The 18,148-nt window shown below is 45.9% G+C and overlaps 1 protein-coding gene across 2 annotated transcripts in view; it reads right to left on the reverse strand.

Annotated features, from left to right (window-relative positions):
* nxf1b (nuclear RNA export factor 1b) overlaps positions 1–18,148 on the reverse strand; it is a 79,903-nt gene that overhangs the window by 32,937 nt on the left and 28,818 nt on the right. For both annotated transcript variants that reach the window (XM_080184103.1, XM_080184102.1), the window contains exons 3-5: positions 4,511–4,652; positions 2,204–2,287; positions 1,312–1,416 (exon numbers count right to left, since the gene is read on the reverse strand). In XM_080184103.1, coding sequence (XP_080040229.1) covers positions 1,312–1,416; positions 2,204–2,287; positions 4,511–4,652 — 331 coding nt within the window. The remainder of the gene's footprint in view (positions 1–1,311; positions 1,417–2,203; positions 2,288–4,510; positions 4,653–18,148) is intronic.

Raw genomic sequence — 18,148 nt, forward strand, 5'->3', positions numbered from 1 at the left:
CACTACCTCAGGAGTAGGGTGGATGCCAGGACACGGCTCGGTGGGCTGAATGGCCTCCTTCTGTACTGTAAGGGTTCTGTGCCATTGAGTAAATTTGAGGAGATGGACCGAATTTTAATTAGTAAGGCGTTGAGGGGCGATGGAGACAGGGCAGGAAAATGGAGTCGAGGGTGATGTGGGAACAGCCACGATCTCATTGAACGGCGGAGTAGGCTCGAGGGGCTGAATTGCCAACTCCTGCTCCTACAGTGCTAGGCTCAAATGGCAAAGTAAATGGAAAGTAAAGGAGTTCTCCAAATGGCTTCATGGATAAAGAAACAAGTGGTTTAACGCAGCACTGGGACAGACAGGGAAGAGCCAGTTTAAATCTCCAGAAAGGGTGCTAGGTAAGTTCATTTCAGCAGCAGGCAAGAGGCTGCAAATGTCTTCAACACAACACAAGAAATAGGAGCAGGAGGAAGACTATTCGAGCCTGCTCCATCATTCAATACGATCATAGCTGATCTCAGGTTTTAACTCCATTTTTCCGCCTGTGCCTTCATTTCCTGAGATGTCAAAAATGTATCTCTCTCTCAGCCTTTAATCTATTCATAACTCTCTGAAGTTTTACAGATTTACAAACCCTTTGAGTGAAGACAGTTCTCCTCATCTCAGTCCTAAATAATTGCTCCCCCCTCCTCCCCCATCCCCAGTGTTTTAGATTCCCCGACCCGGCAGGGAACAATCACTTGGTGCCCCACCCTACCAAGTCCCCCAGTTGTGAGGAGGAAGCCATCCAGCGATATGGTTTCAAGGGCAGGATGGGACATGGCTGTGGAGGTCTCCACCGTGGAGCAACTGTCTGAACTGGGTAAAGTGAAGCCACATCCCTGTGGAGATGATCTGACTTCGGGGGATGAGGAGGAACTTCTTCAGCCAGAGGGTTTGGTGAATCTGTGGAATTTGTTGCCTCAGAGGAGGCCGGGTCATTGAGTGTATTGAAGACAGAGATAGCTAGGTGCTCGAGTGGTGAGGGGATCAAAGGTTACGGGGAAAAGGCGGGAGAATGGGGTTGAGAAACTGGTCAGTCATGTCTGAGCAGACTCGATGGGCGAAATGACGTAATTCTGCTCCTACATCTTATAGTCTTCGAGAGGGGACTCTGCTTAACTGAGTGCCAAACCAAGGATTGGGATCTGTCAAGCTCTGAAGCTCAGTTCAGACAACAGGGCAAAGCTTGTTCACGTTTGGTCAGAAGGGATTGCCTTGAGGACAGAGGTGTAACGACACACAATATATTTCTGACATTAAGAAAATTGTAAAGCCAAATACCCGGTACAAATCTTTATCGATAATTCGTTTCGATAGCTGCTTTAAAGCATTTGCAGTCTGAGAATCTTCAACATAGAAAACGGCCTTATTACCGTCATGGTGGAACTGTGGAAAGAAAAGATTCATCACAATCCGCTAATGATCAACAAATGCCATTATGGCTTGATTCCTTAAGTGAGGGAGGAAATAAAAAGTAAATACAGCATTGAATGAGTCCATTTGGCCCACTGTGCCACCTCCTGCTCTCCCTCCTAGCTCTTACCCCAAAACCCTGCATTTCTCTTTTCAAGGCTATACTGATTGTCACTGCCTCCCCACCCCCGACACCGTGCAGGAGGAGGCCAGTCAGCCCATTGAGTCTGCACCAAATACAATCCCACCCAGGTCCTATCCCCACAACACCATGCATTTGCCCTAGCTAGTTCCCCCGACACTAAGGGGCAATTTAGCACGGTCAAACTAACCGGCATATCTCTGGACTTGAGGAAATCCACGCATACTGGGTGCTCCAGTTTCCTCCCATGGTCCAAAAGACATGCTGGTTAGCTGCATTGGCCGTGCTAATTTCTCCCTCATTGTAATCCGAACAGGCACCGGAGCGTGGCAACTAGGGGATTGTCACAGCAACTTAACTGCCCTGTTAATGCAAGCCTTACTTGTGAAGTTAATAAATCAACTTTAAACTTTATTCAAGCTGTGCTTTGTCCCACATTCCAAGCCATCCAGCTGCAATCCCTGAGCATTGTGATTGGGGGCAAAAAGTGCACACCTCCCAGTTTTAATTCACTTTTTAAAACATGTCAAATTGATGAGAGAAACATCTAATTCCGCTGGCAGTATTTTGTCAGGACTCCAGCTAGACTTGCACATTTACAGATGCCACTGGACCTACCTGAACAGGTGTAAAGGGAACGCTGCAAATGTTGTGTAAGCTTGAGAAAAGCCAAGACTTATCATATTTCTTCCCAAAGGGAATCTGGAGAGAGAGAGAGAGAGAGAGAGAGAGAGAGAAAAATACTTTGCCGTTAGTCACATCCAGCACTTCACTTTAAAATATCCAATTTCAAGATCTCATTATACCAACATTTACTCCCAGGAGTACAACTGTAAAATGACAAAAAAGTCAGACTGTTAAATGATGTCAAAGTTTAAACTTTACTTCAGGCATCAATTACAGCTGTTGGACCCCCTTCTCCTGCATACTAAAGATCCAAACACAGACTGCAGCACTGGAAATCGACCGCTATTAGAAAATGTGTACAATAACTTGCCTTGTATTTTAGTACATTTGGAAAACATGAGAGAGAGGGAGTTAGCATGTTAAATTACTTAAACAGTACTCAATAAAACACAGCTCACTGATAAGAACAGAGATGGACAGGACCTAAAATCTAGATAAACCCCACATCGGACACATGCCCGGTGCCAAGCTTCCTGGACATGGGGTCCGATTCCTGTAATTAAATGTAGAATTAATACATTAAGGCAATGAGGCAGTTTTCTGCTGCCAGGGTGGGGTACAAGCATCACCGTAATGATTTGCACAAAGGTACCCAGTTTCAGTCCTGGTCTGTGCTGCGATAGTTGGATGCAGCACAGGGTGCACTATGGATCACAAGCTTTTGGGGGTGGGAGGAGGGGACATGAGGTGGGATCCCTCATTCCTGATCATCAGCGAGTGAGGCAGCAGCTGGGGTGGCACGGTGGTGAGCACTGCTCTCTCACGGCAAAAGGGGCTCAGGTTCAATTCCCAGCTTGGGTCACTGTCTGTGCGGAGTTTGCATGTTCTCCCCGTGTCCGTGTGGGTTTCCTCCAGGTTCTCCAGTTTCCTCCCACAGTCCAAAAGACGTGCTCATTATATGCACTGGCCATGCTAAATTGCCCCTTTAGTGTCCAAAGATGTGCTGGCTAGGTGCATTGGCCATGCTAAATTGTCCCTCAGTGTACCCGAACAAAACGCTGGAGTGTGGCGACTAGGGGAATTTCACAGTAACTTCACTGCAGTGTTAATACAAGCCGACTTGTGACACTAATAAATAAACTTTAAATATTTCAAACTGCTCGCGTGTGAAGCCAGGGCAGGACCAGGCTCAAATCAAGCCAGTGACTGCCCGGGCTTGCATATTATTACAACCACCATCTGGGCATCACGGACAAGACCACTATTTATTGCCACACTAGCCTGAATGTTTCAACCACTCAAATAACACACTCAGCCACATCTAACAGCAGCCAACAGTGAACCACGCTGGTGTGAGGGAACATTGGCATCAGGGTGGAAAAATCTGACAGCTTTATGGTCAGTTTTATTGACGTCAGCTTTATACCTTCCAGATTTTTAAAAAGCTAATTCAAATTCGTAAACTGCCAGATGGGATTTGGACTCGTGCTCTCTGGATTATTAGTGCTGCCCTCTGGACAACTACACCACAGTATCAAAAATCACAACACTGCCAATAACCCCCACCCCAAAAGCAAGTCCTTTAGGAAAGGAAGGGACGCAGTTCAGGTAAATTTTGAAGCAGTTCGGTAGGTCAATAGAACCACAGTATCCCTACAGTGCAGAAGAAGGGCCTTAGGCCCATTGAGTCTGCAATGGCTCTCCTGATAACCCGCACATTTACCATCGCTAATCCAACTATCCTACACACGTCTGGACACTAAGGAGCAATTTAGCACGGCCAATCCACCTAATGTGCATATCTTTGGCGTGGTGGAAACTGGAGCACTGGAGGAAACCCATGAAGACACCGGCAGAACGTACAAACTCTAACAGATAGGTACCCAAGGCCAGAATTGAAGCTGGGTCTCTGGCACTGTGAGACAGCAGCGCTAACCACTGTGCCACCAGTATTGCTGAATTCTCAATACATGTCCTTCAGGGAAGGACTGATCCTTGCTGGCCTGAGCTGAGTTAATCGCACCATTTCCTGACCACACGACATGAGAAAGGAGGCTGGCAGTGTGGCGGAGGGGAAGGGGGATCCATCTTTGTCAGGACGGGCCAGCAGGGAGAGAAGACCGGGCTAGCAGGGAGAGAAGACCGGGCTGCTGTCTGAAGCAAACTATTGCAGCATGGTGGCTAGAGGAAGGTACAATGAAAGTTATTACCCTGCCTTAGTTCACATATACGCGTAGCAGTCAATGATCAAACATGCACAACAGACAAAGAGAGGATACTTCCAAAACAAGGACCTACTGTGATCTTAAACCAGGAGCGCCGTGGGTTGGTGTTCGCATTTCTCTCCGAATTCTGTTTGACAGTAACTTGAATGTTCGAAGGTCCTCCATCGCGATCGTGCCAGCTGTCTGGACGACGTGGTCTTGGACCATAGGGTGTGCTGAAGATTAGAAGAGGGATTTAAGAGAGAAAAAAAATCACAACAAGCAGGATTAAACATTACAAATAAACTTAGCAGGAGATTGCTAACTGTATCACACTGCCGTGACACGAATACAGAATGCTTCAGAAGACGGGGACATTTGAGCAGAGCTCTGAGCTGCTTGGATTAAATTTCAATTACACAGGTAAGGATCAGAACACTAGAGGCAGCTGCTGAAACTGCACACTCAAATGGTATATTTTTTATATACCTTATGGCCTGCTCCTAGTTCATGTTCTTATTATTTTTATATCAGCAATACAGTTAATGGGGTCTCCTCCCAAGTCAAACTAGAAACAGGCCATTCAGTCCTTTGAGCCTGCCTCACCCTTCAATATGATCATCGCCATATTCCCCGCTCTCTCCATATCCCTCAACACCACTGAAATCTAAAAAAATTCTCTCTCGAACAGCACAGTGGGTTAGCACTGCTGCCTCACAGCGCCAGGGAGCTGGGTTCAATTCCGGCCTTGGGTGTCTTGTCGCTGTGGAGTTTGCATGTTCTCCCTGTGTCTGCGTGGGTTTCCTTTCCCAGTCCAAAGATGTGGTGAGGTGGATCGGACATGCTAAATTTCCCCTTAAGCGTCTGAAGATGTGTGGGTTAGGAGGATTATTGGGGTAAATATGTCATGTTACGGGGCTAAAGCCTGGCTGGGATGCTGTGTTGAAGTGTCAGGTGCAATTCTGATGGGCCTGCACTGTTGGGATTCTATGAATACATTCAGCGACTTGGTCTCAAAGCCTTCTGTGGTAGAGAATTGCACAGGTTAAACACTGACTGAAGAAATTTCTCCTCATCTCGGTCCTGAATGATCTCCCCCATATCCCGAGACTGTGTCTCCTGGTTTGAAATTCCCCGACCAGGGAAAAAACATCCTCTCCACATCTAATCTGTCCAGCTCAGTTAGAATTCTATACATTCCAATCAGAGATTCTCTCATCTTTCTAAACTCCAGTGAGTACAGGCCCAGTCGAACTAATCTCTCCTCACAGGATAGTGCCCCAACCCCAGTATCAGCCGAGTAAACGTTCGCTGTACTCACTCAGTGGCAAGTCTATCCTTTTTAGGTAGGGAGGTTAAAACTGCACGCACTAATCCAGCTGTGGTCTCAACAAGGCCCTGCATAACTGCAGAAAGACATCCCTACTTCTGAACTCAAATCCTCTTGCAAAGAAGGCCAACAGCCCGTTTGCCTTCCTAACTGCACCCGCCTCTCAGCTTTCACTGACTGGTGTACAAGGACACCCAGATCCCTCTGTACATCAACACTTAGCCATGCTGTACTTCATCTGCCATTCACTCAACTTATCTAAAATTAACTTGAAGCTCCTTGCATCATCCTGACAGCTCACAATTCTGCCCAGTTATGTGTTGTCAGCAAACTTGGTAACATTACACTTTGGTTCCCTCATCCAGGTCCAAGCACTGATCCCTGCGGCACCCCACCAGTCACAGTCTGCCACTTGGAAAAAGACCCATTTATTGCCACACTCTGTTTCCTGTCTGTCAAAGCAATTCTGGATCCCTGAGGGTGAGGCGAGAGTGACTGCCCTTGACATCAAGGCAGCATTTGACCGAGTGCGGCATCAAGGAGCCCTCGCAAAACAATCAATGGCAGTCTGAGGAAAAAGACTCCACTGGTTGGTGTTATACCTCGTACATAGGAAGATGGTTACACTTGTTGGAACCTGGTCATCTCAGTCCCAGGGAATCGCTGCAGAGTTTCTCAGAGCAGTATCCTCAGCCCAACCGTCATGCTGCTTCATCAATGACATTCTTTCCATGCTAATGTGATGGCAATGCAGCTCATTGACAAATAGAGTTAGAATTGCCATTTAAGTACTTTGGCTACAAGATCAGGTCACAGGTTCGGAATTCTGCAGCAAGCAACTCACCCCCTGACTCCACAAAGCCTGGCCACCATCAGCAAGTCAAGTCAGGAGTGTGATGGAATATTCCCCATTTGTTTAGACGTGCGTGGCTCCAACAAGAAGCTCATCATCATCAAAGATAAGGAGTCACCTTGATCAGCACCCACTTCCACAATCTTCAATATTCACTCCCTCCATCACCAACACACAGTGGCAGCAGTGTACACCATCTATAAGATGCATGGCGGTGACTCACCAAGGCTCTTTCAAGACTACCTTCTAAGCTAGCAACCTCCAAGTTTCACACTACCCTGACTTGGAACTACATTGGCTGTTCCTTCACTATCAATGGATCAAAATCCTGGATCTCCCTTCTTAACAGTGCTGTGGGCTTAGCATATGAAAAAGAGCAGTTGAAGAATATGGCTTACTAACACCAACTCAGAATGGGCAATGGATGTTGCCCTTACCAGTGACGTTCACATCCCATGAGCGAATGAAATCTGCAGTTGGTACGGATGTCTGTAAACAGTTTGGATTAATGTTGCAGCAACAGTGCTGCTGGTACAGTTTCAGTGTATAACTCCTGGGCAATGTAAATTGCCTTTGAATCCAGTTTTAACTTCTCAGTCAAAAGACAATGCAGAGCTCCCTCAGTGCTCTGCAAAGTGTGGTAGGTGCCTGGAACACTCTGCCAGAGGAGGTGGTGGAAACAGGCACATTAGCAACATTTAAGAGGCATCTGGATGGGTACATGAATAGGGAGGGAATAGAGGGATACGGACTGAGTGAGGGCAGAAGGGGTTTTTTTTAAACTTTAGTTTGGGTATCATGATTAGGACAGGATTGGAGGGCCGAAGAGCCTGTTCCTGTGCAGTACTTTCCTTTATTCTACTTCAACATGCTCCTGGACAGCCTCCCACATTCTACCCTCCCTAAATTTGAAATTATTCAAAAACCCATTGTTTACATCCTAACTCGCACCAAAGCATATCCACCCACTCTGTTCACTGATCTCCCTTGGGTCCCCAGTCAAACAAACCCTCCATTTTGAAATTCTTATCCTCATTCTCAAATCCATCCATAGCCTTTCCCCTCTCTATCTGTGATCTCCTCCAGTCTCGGTCCCTCTGCACTCTTCCCATGCTGGCCTTTCGCACACTCCCAATTTTAACTGCTCTACCATTGATGGCCATACTTCAGCCAACCAGCTTAGTTTATTTATTAGTGTCACAAGTAGGCTTACATCAACATTGCAATGAAGTTACTGTGACAATCCTCAAGTCGCCACACTCCAGCTCCTGTTCAGGTACATTGAGGGAGAATTTTTAGCATGACTAATACACCTAACCAGCACGTCTTTCAGACTGTGGGAGGAAACTATAGCACCTGAAAAGGACACCCAAGCAGACATTGTGGCGGTCGGCGCACAAGCAGTGATCCAAGCCGGGAATCAAACCCAGTCCCTGGTGCTGCAGTGCTAAATATTGTGCCACCATGCTGCCCTAAGCCGAGAAAGTCATTCCCTAAACCTCATCCCCTCTCTACCTCTCACCCCTCTATCAAGAAGCTTGTTGAAACAAACTTTGTTGACTAGTCTGTTTCCATTTCTCCTAATGGCTCAATGTCAGATTTTATACGGTTTATTGGGTCAAAGGTCATGCTAAAACCCTCATCACTGCTTTGTCAATGTACTTTTGGCAGGCTTTCCATTCTCCAATCTGCAAAGATTTCAACTCATGCTAAATTCTGCTGCCCATTGCCCTCACCCAAATGCCAAATCCAGCTCTTTTGACGTACACTGGCTCCCAGGGTCTACAATTCGGTGTTTCCCACCACTGGCAAGCCTCTGGCTTCTTGTACATCTCTCACTCTCTTGGTCCCACTGCTGATGGCATACCCCTAAACTCAAACTTCCTCCCTGGCTCTTAACCACCTACCTCCTTTTAGAGTCGTAGAGACATACAGCATGGAAACAGGCCCTGTGGCCCAACATTCCACATCAATCAGATTTTCTAAGCTGAACTAGTCCCATTTGCCTGCGTTTGGCCCAAATCCCTCTAAACTTTTCCCATCCACGTACTTCTCCAAATGCTTTTTGAATGTTGTCACTGTACCCGTCTCCACCACCTCCTCTGACAGCTCATTCCATTTACGCACCAGCCTCTGTGAAAAAGTTGTCCCTTGGCCCCTTTTAAATCATTCTCCTCTCACCTTAAACCTATGCCCTCTAGTTTTGGACTCCCCTATTCTGGGGAAAAGACCTTGGCTATTCAGCTTATCTATGCCTCTTTTGATTTTATAAACTACTGTAAGGTCACCCCCTCATCCTCCTACACTCCAGGGGGAAAGTCCCAGTTTTTCCTTAAAATTCAAACCTCCCAGTCCTGGTAACATCCTTGTAAATCTGTAGTGACTCTTAAAACCTAGCTTTTAGTCAGTCACTTCCCCTTTTGGGTCAGGTTTTCCCCTCTAACAACACTTTTGTAAAAAGGTTGGGATTTATTCCTACATTGCTGAGGGGACTTGGTGTATTGTTTGCTGGGGCCTTAGCTCTTTGTCCTTGCAATGATCATAGCTGGCAGGGCAGGTTCAGCAGCGAGGACACTGCATATATAATACTCCCTGCTTGCCAACGAAAAAACATTCCTCAAAAGCTGCGTACCTGCACGCAACTCTTCTACCTGTAAACTTGTGGACCAGTGAGTGGGTCTGGATTATGACTAACCCCATGTAGCTATGCTTAGCTGCTAACTTGACCTGTGCTCGTACAGCCACTGTTTAAAATAGCTACAATGAGTTGGATTCGCCTGTTTATAGCAGGCTGGCAGCAGAGGACAATTATAATTGCTCAGACAGTCCAACGTAGCTCAGAAGGCGTGAATTGCTGTTTCTGAAGTATTGTCACCTGTCGTGGCAAAGTCGACAATCGGTTCGAGCACAGCAAGAGGGAGATATATATGCTTAAAACCGCAGCAGGACCGACAGCACCTTTAGGACAGAGAATAGAGCCAACGTTTCAAGTCTGGCTAACAAAGCTCTGACGAAGGGTCACCTAGACTCAAAACATTGGCTCTATTCTCTCTGATGTGGAGATGCCAGCGTTGGACTGGGGTAAATACAGTAAGAAGTCTCACAACACCAGGTTAAAGTCCAACAGGTTTATCTGGTAGCAAACGCCACTAGCTTTCAGAGTGCTCCAAAGGCTAGTGGCATTTGCTACCAAATAAACCTGTTGGACTTTAACCTGGTGTTGTGAGACTTCTTACTGTCAATTCTCTCTCCACAGATACTGTCAGACCTGCTGAGATTTTCCAGCATTTTCTGTTTTTGTTTCAGATTCCAGCATACGTAGTATTTTGCTTTTATCTCAATTGATATGAATGACCAGGCAAACTGTCTGTGGTGGCATTGGTTGAAGAAAAAGATTGATCTAAGTCTATATAGTGCCTTTCACTATATGCTCCTGAGTGTTTGAGAGCTAATTAAATATTTCTGATGTGTATTCAGGAAAGGTGCCAGTCAGCTTGCACAATAAGCTCCAACAAACAGCGATGTGATAATGTGTATGGTGTTGATTGAGGGCTTGTCCCGGGAGAGACTCCCCTGGCCATCTCCCAACAGTCCGATGGGATTTTTATGTCGCCCTCGAGAGGACAGATGGGGTTCTGGTTTAACAGTTTCAGCCGAATACTTTTTAAAAGGCATGAAACTTGCAAATGCTGATGTTCAGAGGGACTTGTGTGCACTTGTAAAAGGAACACAAAGTCAGCAGGTGGGTACAGTAAGCAGTTAGGAAAGCATGTTTGCTTTTATTGCCAGATGATGACAGGGCAGCACAGTGGATTAGCACTGCTGCCTCAGTGCCAGGGACCTGGGTTCAATTCTCAACTTCAGTCACTGTCTGTGTGGAGTCTGCACATTCTCCCCGTGTCTGCATGGGTTTCCTCCGGGTGCTCCGGTTTCCTCCCACAGTCCGAAAGATGTGCTGGAGTGTGGCGACTGGGGGATTTTCGCAGTGACTTCATTGCCATGCGAATGCAAGCCTGTTAACATTAAGTGTGACACTAACAATAAATAAAACAAACCAGTGTACAAGGATAAAGAAATCTAGTTACAATTGTGCAGGGCTTAGGTGAGACTACACCTAGAACACTATGTACAGCCCTGGACTCCTTACTGTAAATCCTCCATTTAATATGAAGTCACACAACATCAGGTTAAAGTCCAACAGCTTTATTTGGTAGCTCGAGCTTTCAGAGTGCTGCCCCTTCATCAGGTGAGCGATGAAGCATGGACTCACTTGAAGGGGCAGTGCTCCAAAAGCTTGAGCAACCAAATAAGCCTGTTGGATTTTAACCTGGTGTTGTGCGACTTTTTATTTTGCCTACCCCAGTCCAATGCAGGCATCTCCACATCTTTGGACACCAAGGGGCAATTTAGTATGGCCAAGCCACTTAACCTGCACATGTTTGGACAGCAAGAAGTCTCCCAACATCAGGTTAAAGTCCAACAGGTTTATTTGGTACCACAAGCTTTCAGAATGCTGCTCCTTCATCAGGCGAGTGATGAAGCACAGACTCACCTGATGAAGGGGTAGTGCTCCAAAAGCTCATGATACCAAATAATCTTGTTGGACTTTAACTTGGTGTTGTGAGACTTCTTATTGTGCCCACCCCAGTCCAACGCCGGCATCTCCACATCAGGACAATTCATACACAGGGACCCGTTCTTTGCAAACAAAAGACATCTTTTGTGCCTCTTTTTGGGATACCTGGGACCCTGTCGCTCCTCACACGGCAACACCTCAGCCAGAGCCGAGTCTTTTCTCCTGCAGCATCAATTGTTAAACGTCTGTTGAGGTTTGGTACTTGTGTTTGGCCCAGTGAGTGAGAGATGAAGAGCTTGGACAATACGTCTCTGTTCTCTGCAATACATCAACTTGTCTTCACAATGGACCAACGAATGTTCTCACAGGCAACAATCTGCTGCTCTGTATCCAGTGTTGGCAGTCACTGCTGCCACTGTTAGCAGATCTGGTGGACTGCACTGCGTCAGGAATGGGAAAGGCTATTTTTGAACAGCAAGACCTAGTTACTGTTTAATGCAGCTTCCTCTACACGACCCTAATGTTGTTTGTTTTCTGTCCCCTCAATGCTGGGCACTCAGCAGTTCCTGTTCAAAGAACATATCAACTTCTTCAGTTTGTAAAAGATGTCAAGTCTCTGCCTCTCCTTTCTCAATAAAAATCATCAAATTTAAAGCTTTTGACAATTGTCTGGCAGCTGCTTTTTAAAACAGATTACGACTAGGGAGTATTCCTGAGGGGAGTATTTGATGGTCTATTTGGACTAGGTGGGTAGCTCTTTCAAGGGCTGGTACAGCTTTGATGGGCTGGAGGGCCTCCTGTGCTGTTAAGATTCTGAGTAAGTACCAGGATAGATAGATATGTATAGCGTGCGTGCATGTGCTGGGGTGGGGGTGGGGTGTGGTGGTGGTGGTAGTAGGGAGTGTATTTTGAGATCAGTTATTTGTTAAATGCGGAGCATCAAATGGCCAAAATGCAGAGTATACCCAGAATAGAATACAAGAATTACTACAGTGCAGGAGGCCATTCGGTCCATTGAGCCTGCACCAACAACAATCCCACCCAGATCCTATCCACGTGACCCTACTTATTTACCCTGTTAATAATCCTGACACTAAGGGGCAATTTAGCATGGCCAATCCACCTAACCTGCACATCTTTGGACTGTGGGAGGAAACCCACGCAGACAAGGGGAGAACGTGCAGACTCTGCACAGACAGTGACCCCAGGCTGGAATTGAACGAGGGTCCCTGGTGCTGTGAGGCAGCAGTACTAACCACCGTGCGGTCACTAAAATAATTTAAAAGATGCTCAGCTTGAGCAATGGGGGCTTTTCTCTCTGGCATTGTAAAGGTTAGGGGGGGGGGGGGGGCGGGCAGGCGGGGGGGGGAGGCCAGAGGTTGTAAAGAGAACATGGAGGCTTACCGGATAAATAACAGGTTCAATCTAATGTTCGACAAGATAGCAAGGAGAACACAAACTGATGGTATCATGGAAAGAACAGAGTAAAATACTGTCACCCAAAGACTGATTACAATCCGGAATTAATTTTCTACTGCAAGCCGAAGAAATGGAAGTGTTTGAAGAAAAGAGGAACTATTTGAAGGAGAAGCACTGTGGCTTTACATCAGATAACTCATGAGGTACAGGGTGCGGTTTATGAGCCAAATAGCTCAAGTCTGAACAACATGCCACAAAGGCTTTCCAATATCAGTGATCAGTTCTGCATTTGGCTATATTTTGTATGCAAACTAAGTTTGATAAAAATCCCCTTTACAAGAATTTTGGACTTTAATCATTGGCTGATCTGTCTGTTTCCTGATCTGTTTTGTCCGCTGTTTAAGACAGATGACAAAGAAAAGCGACAGTTACACCAGCAGTGGCAACAGCACCTTCTCAAAGACAGTAATATGCTTCCAGCATTCAGAATCGTATCTTTCTAGCTTCCCTCCCATCTCCCCTCAACAATAAGACCCACCTCCTCCACCTTATTCTTCTTCTGCGCTAAACTGCTGAATGTCCAAGCCTCCTGTTTCCCATGGTGTCATCATCAGCCTTCAAATACTGTACCTCTCTCCTTCAAATCTTTCAGAGAGTGGTGACAGTACAGCAAGGAGGCCATTCGAGTCCATGCCAGCTCTTTGCAAAGGCAGGTCAGTTAGTCCCACTCCCTCACAGTTTCCCCAGTAAAGGCCAGATTCCAAGAACAAATCAATTTGAAAAACCCATAGTAAAACACCAAACACAAATGGCTATATCTGAAGAGCAATTACTGTTACGCAAGAAATCACCATCTATCCTGCTCAGAATGACTCCAAAAACACAAATGGGATGAACGACGAGTTAAACATTCCTGTAGTTACACAGAAACTAGAAGGAGCAGTTGTCCATTCGGCCCTTCGAACTTGCTGTGACATTTTGATCATGACTGATCATCAATTCAATATCCTGATCCCCCCTTCCCCCCCATATCCCACGATCCCTTTAGCCCCAAGAACGATATTGGCTTCGATTACTTTGTGGGAGTGAATTCCATCACCCTGGTTGAAGAAATTGCTCCTCACCCCAGTCCTAAAAAGTTTAACCCTTATCCTCAAACTATGACCACCTAGTTCTGGGCTCCCCCTACCATGGGGAACGTTCTTTCTGAATCTACTCTGTCTAGCCCTGTTAGAATTTTATAAGATTCTATGAGGTCTCCTCTCACTCTTCTAAACTCCAGTGAATATAATCCTAACCAACTCAGTCTCATCTCACATACAAAGGCCTTTGGCCCTCCAAGCTTGCACCAACCATGCTGTCTGTTTGAACTAAAACTCCCCTACCCTTCTGGGAACCATATCCCTCTATTCCCATCCTATTCATGTACTTATCAAGATGCCCCTTAAAATCACTATCGTATTCGCTTCCACTACTTCCCCCACAGAGTTCCAGGCACCCACCACCCTCTCCAAAAAAAACTTGCCATAGAGGTTTACAACATGGAAACAGGCCCTTCAGCTCAACTTGTCCATGCCACCCCTTTTTTTAAACTCCTAGGCTAATCCCAATTGCCCACATTTGGCCATATCCCTCTATACCCATCATACCATGTAACTATCCAAAAGCTTTTTAAAAGATAAAAATTGTACCCGCCTCTACTACCACCTTTGACAGCTTGTTCCAGACACTCACCACCCTCTGTGTGAAAAAAATTGTCTCTCTGGACATTTTTGTATCTCTCCCCTCTCACCTTAAACCTATGCCGTCTAGTTTTAGACTCCCCTACCTTTGGGAAAAGATATTGACTATCGAGCTGATCTGTGCTCCTCTATTTTATAAACATCCAAAAGGTCACCCCTCAGCTTCCTACACTCCAGAGAAAAATGTCCCAGTCTATCCAGCCTCTCCTTATAACTCAATCCATCAAGTCTCGGTAGCATCCTAGTAAATCTTTTCTGCACTCTTTCTAGTTTAAGAATATCCTTTCTATAATCGGGTGACCAGAACTGTACACAGTATTCCAAGCGTGGCCTTACCAATATCTTGTACAACTTCAACAAGACATCCCAACTCCTATATTCAATGTTCTGCCTGATGAAACCAAGCATGCCGAATGCCTTCTTCGCCACTCTGTCCACCTGTGACTCCACTTTCAAGGAGCTATGAACATGTACCCCTAGATCTCTTTGTTCTGTAACTCTCCCCAATGCCCTACCATTAGCTGAGTAAGTCCTGCCCTGGTTCAATCAAAATGCATCACCTTGCATTTATCTAAATTAAACTCCATCTGCCATTCATCAGCCCACTGGCCCAATTGATCAAGATACATTTCCTTTAAACCTTGCCCCTCGTACCTTAAACCATTGCCCCTTAGTAATTGACTCTTCCACCCTGGGGAAAAAGCTTCTGACTATCTACTCTGTCCATGCCCCTCATAATCTTGTAGACTTCTATCAGGTCGCCCCTCAACCTCCGCCATTCCAGTGACAGACCTGCCATCCCATGAGATCCTGGTTGAGGGAGATACGGTGGCCAAGACATCAGGAGGGATCACAGAACATCTCGGAATCATACCATGCACAAAAGCCATGACCCAGTGATGATTCGCTCGAGTGGCAAGCGAACAATGAAGTGGGAATTATTTTAACACTTCAATAAAATTCCTGGTGATTGGGGAGGCAGGTTCAATCATGTGGCAATTGAAATATGAGGCAAATTAAAGTTATTTTCTGAGCACTGCCTGCAAGCCTTGAAAGCGAAAGGTTAGAAAATAGACCAAATAACATCAGACATCTGGCTAGCACAAAGAGTTAAACAAACACAGTTAAGTGTTTACATGCACCCTGCAGTAATCCATGGTCACCATACATTCTTTAGTTTGTGACAATGATTCTAAATCAGTGCTGAGTTAACCACACTTACTTAATGTGTCTTAGCAGTTCATTCACACAACCGATGGATGACTTTACTGTCAAAGTACATAAGAGCATAGTTATCAGGAATTCTGGCCCCATGTATGGTTCATTGCATTTATCTATCAAGTAGCTAGTCCAGACACAAAAAACCACCCCCCCCCTCAATTCCACTTTAATGTTCAACAGACCAACTGTGAGTCAGCAGGGCTAGCAAACAGCAGCGTTAGCAAGGGACAGTGTAGATTGCATGGAGTTTAGGCACAGGAAACAAATCGTACCAAAGTGCTGGTAGACCTCAGCAGGTCCCACAGCATCTGTGGAGAGAGAACAGAGCTAATGTCTCGATTCAGGATGACCGTGTGTCAGGACTCTTTGAATTGTAGTCTCTCACTGGGAGATGTAGTTTCTGAGGAACACGGGTGCGGGGGCTAGATATTGAGAAAAGCAGACCAAAGATTTCTCGAGTAGTCAGACTCCTAACAATATTTTCAGGCGTCCACACTCCAGGCTTGCTTCAACTCAGTCAGAGTTTTACAGCACAAAAAGAGGCCCTTCAGCCCATCGTGTCTGTGCCCACCATCAAGCACCTGTTATTCTAATCTCACGTTCCAGCACTCGGTCCGTAGCCTTGCGTGCTGTGGCAGTTCCAGCAATCATCTAAACACTCCTTATATGTGGTGAGGGCTCCTGCCTGGATGTGAGGGTTCAACCTGGGTGATATCAGTAAAGTGAAGAGCTGCATGTTTATAACCGAGGAGATCTTAAGTTCAATTATAGACAAAAGGCTTGTGGTAAACATCACAGTCCACAGCACTCTAGACAATTACTTTCCCTTGAAGCTAAAAATGACAGTTCCCATTAGCCAGCTACGTCCATCCGAATGATTTGGTAGCTCTGGACATGAGCAGCTTCAGTGTGCAGCAAGCAGATGACACACAGACTGGAAACTAGCATGAGCCTCACTGAATCCAGCAGATGCTCCCACAATGTCAGTAACCCAAACATCACTGAAAGCGTGATAACACACCATGCTAAACACCAGCAAAGCAACTGGAATGTAGAGAGTCTCCTAAAACACTTCACACAGAGTCCAGTCACTGGGACATTGTAGATAAGGTGGCACAAGTTAACAAACTTGCTGTGAATTAAAATTTGTGAGCAGACTGTCACAATACAGATTGTAAAACAGTCTTCCTCATTCAGTCCAGTTTCCTTAAGCTCCTTAAACACTGAGCAGGAGGCACGTGGGAGGTAATCTCTACGGTCTAAATCCCATCATTGTTCTGTGGATAGCCACAATCTTACAAGTGTCGCATCTTGACGCTCAAACCATCATGTTCATTGACAAGCTCTTCCTGTCCAGCCAAGCTCTCGGCTGAAGCTGAAATACTGTGGATATGGGATGTGAAACAATATACTGGAAAATCAGCAGGTTTGACAGTATCTGTGGATAGTGAATACAGCCAACATTGCAAATCTGGATGACTCTTTGTCTGAACTGATGAAGGGTCATCCAGACTCGCAATGTTGGCTCTACTCTCTCTCCACGGGTGCTGTCAGACCAGCTGAGATTTTCCAGCATTTTCTGTTTTTTGCACCACGTTCTCAGCACTGACTTTAGGAATTGAGCCACTACCAGATCAAAACCCTGTTTGCTTCTTCATGGATGCAATAGTCAGCAGGCAGAAGCTCCTTGATAAGCCTTTCTGTAGCATGTACTGGTAATCACGGGTTGAGGAGACTACCATCTGTTTGGGAGCTTACATATATACCTTTGCCTTCTGAAGTACCAAACGGAAGAGTACATGGAGAAGGTTTAGTACCAGAACACACACTGCCAATGGAGGTCGGGAATCTGTGCGAGAGGAAACCAGACTGCTTGAGCTCACCTTTCTAGCTTTTGTGTAGATGACAAAGAATGATGATGAACCAAGCAAGGTAGCATCTTCAAAGCCCATCTGACTGGCTGTAATTAAACACCTTTGATGCACAAAGGTGGGACTCAGATCCCTTTGTTCTCCACACTGCCACTTGCAGCACGTCTCTAGTCTCCCTGATGGCTTGGAATCTGGATTGGCTTTCAGGGAATCTGCACTGCCTTCAGCTAGTACTGGGACATGGAAGCACCGTGGCCAAGGATTTATCTGGAGTGCAGATTAAGGTGATTCCTCTGCTCTGACGAGGAGTCATCCAGACTCGCAATGTTGGCTCTATTCTGTCCCCCACAGATGCTATCAGACCTGCTGAGATTTTCCAGCATTTTCTGTTTTTGTCTCAGATTCCATCATCCACAGTATTTTGCTTTTATCTAAGGGGATTCCTCTCACGGGATCTAGGGTGAGGTATCTAAATAGACAAAAATGGCTTCCGTGGTTGTAGACAGTTGTTTTTCAAACTGGAGACCTATGACCAGCAGTGTGCCTCAAGGATCAGTGCTGGGTCCACTGTTATTTGTCATTTATATTAATGATTTGGATGACAATATAGGAGGCATGGTGGTTAGTAAGTTTGCAGATGACACCAAGATTGGTGGCACAGTGGACAATGAAGGTTATCTCCGATTGCAACGGGATCTTGATCAATCGAGCCAGCAGGCT

The sequence above is a fragment of the Carcharhinus amblyrhynchos genome, unplaced genomic scaffold (assembly GCF_965287045.1).
Source record: "Carcharhinus amblyrhynchos unplaced genomic scaffold, sCarAmb.v2.hapA scaffold_566, whole genome shotgun sequence".
Taxonomy (NCBI): domain Eukaryota; kingdom Metazoa; phylum Chordata; class Chondrichthyes; order Carcharhiniformes; family Carcharhinidae; genus Carcharhinus; species Carcharhinus amblyrhynchos.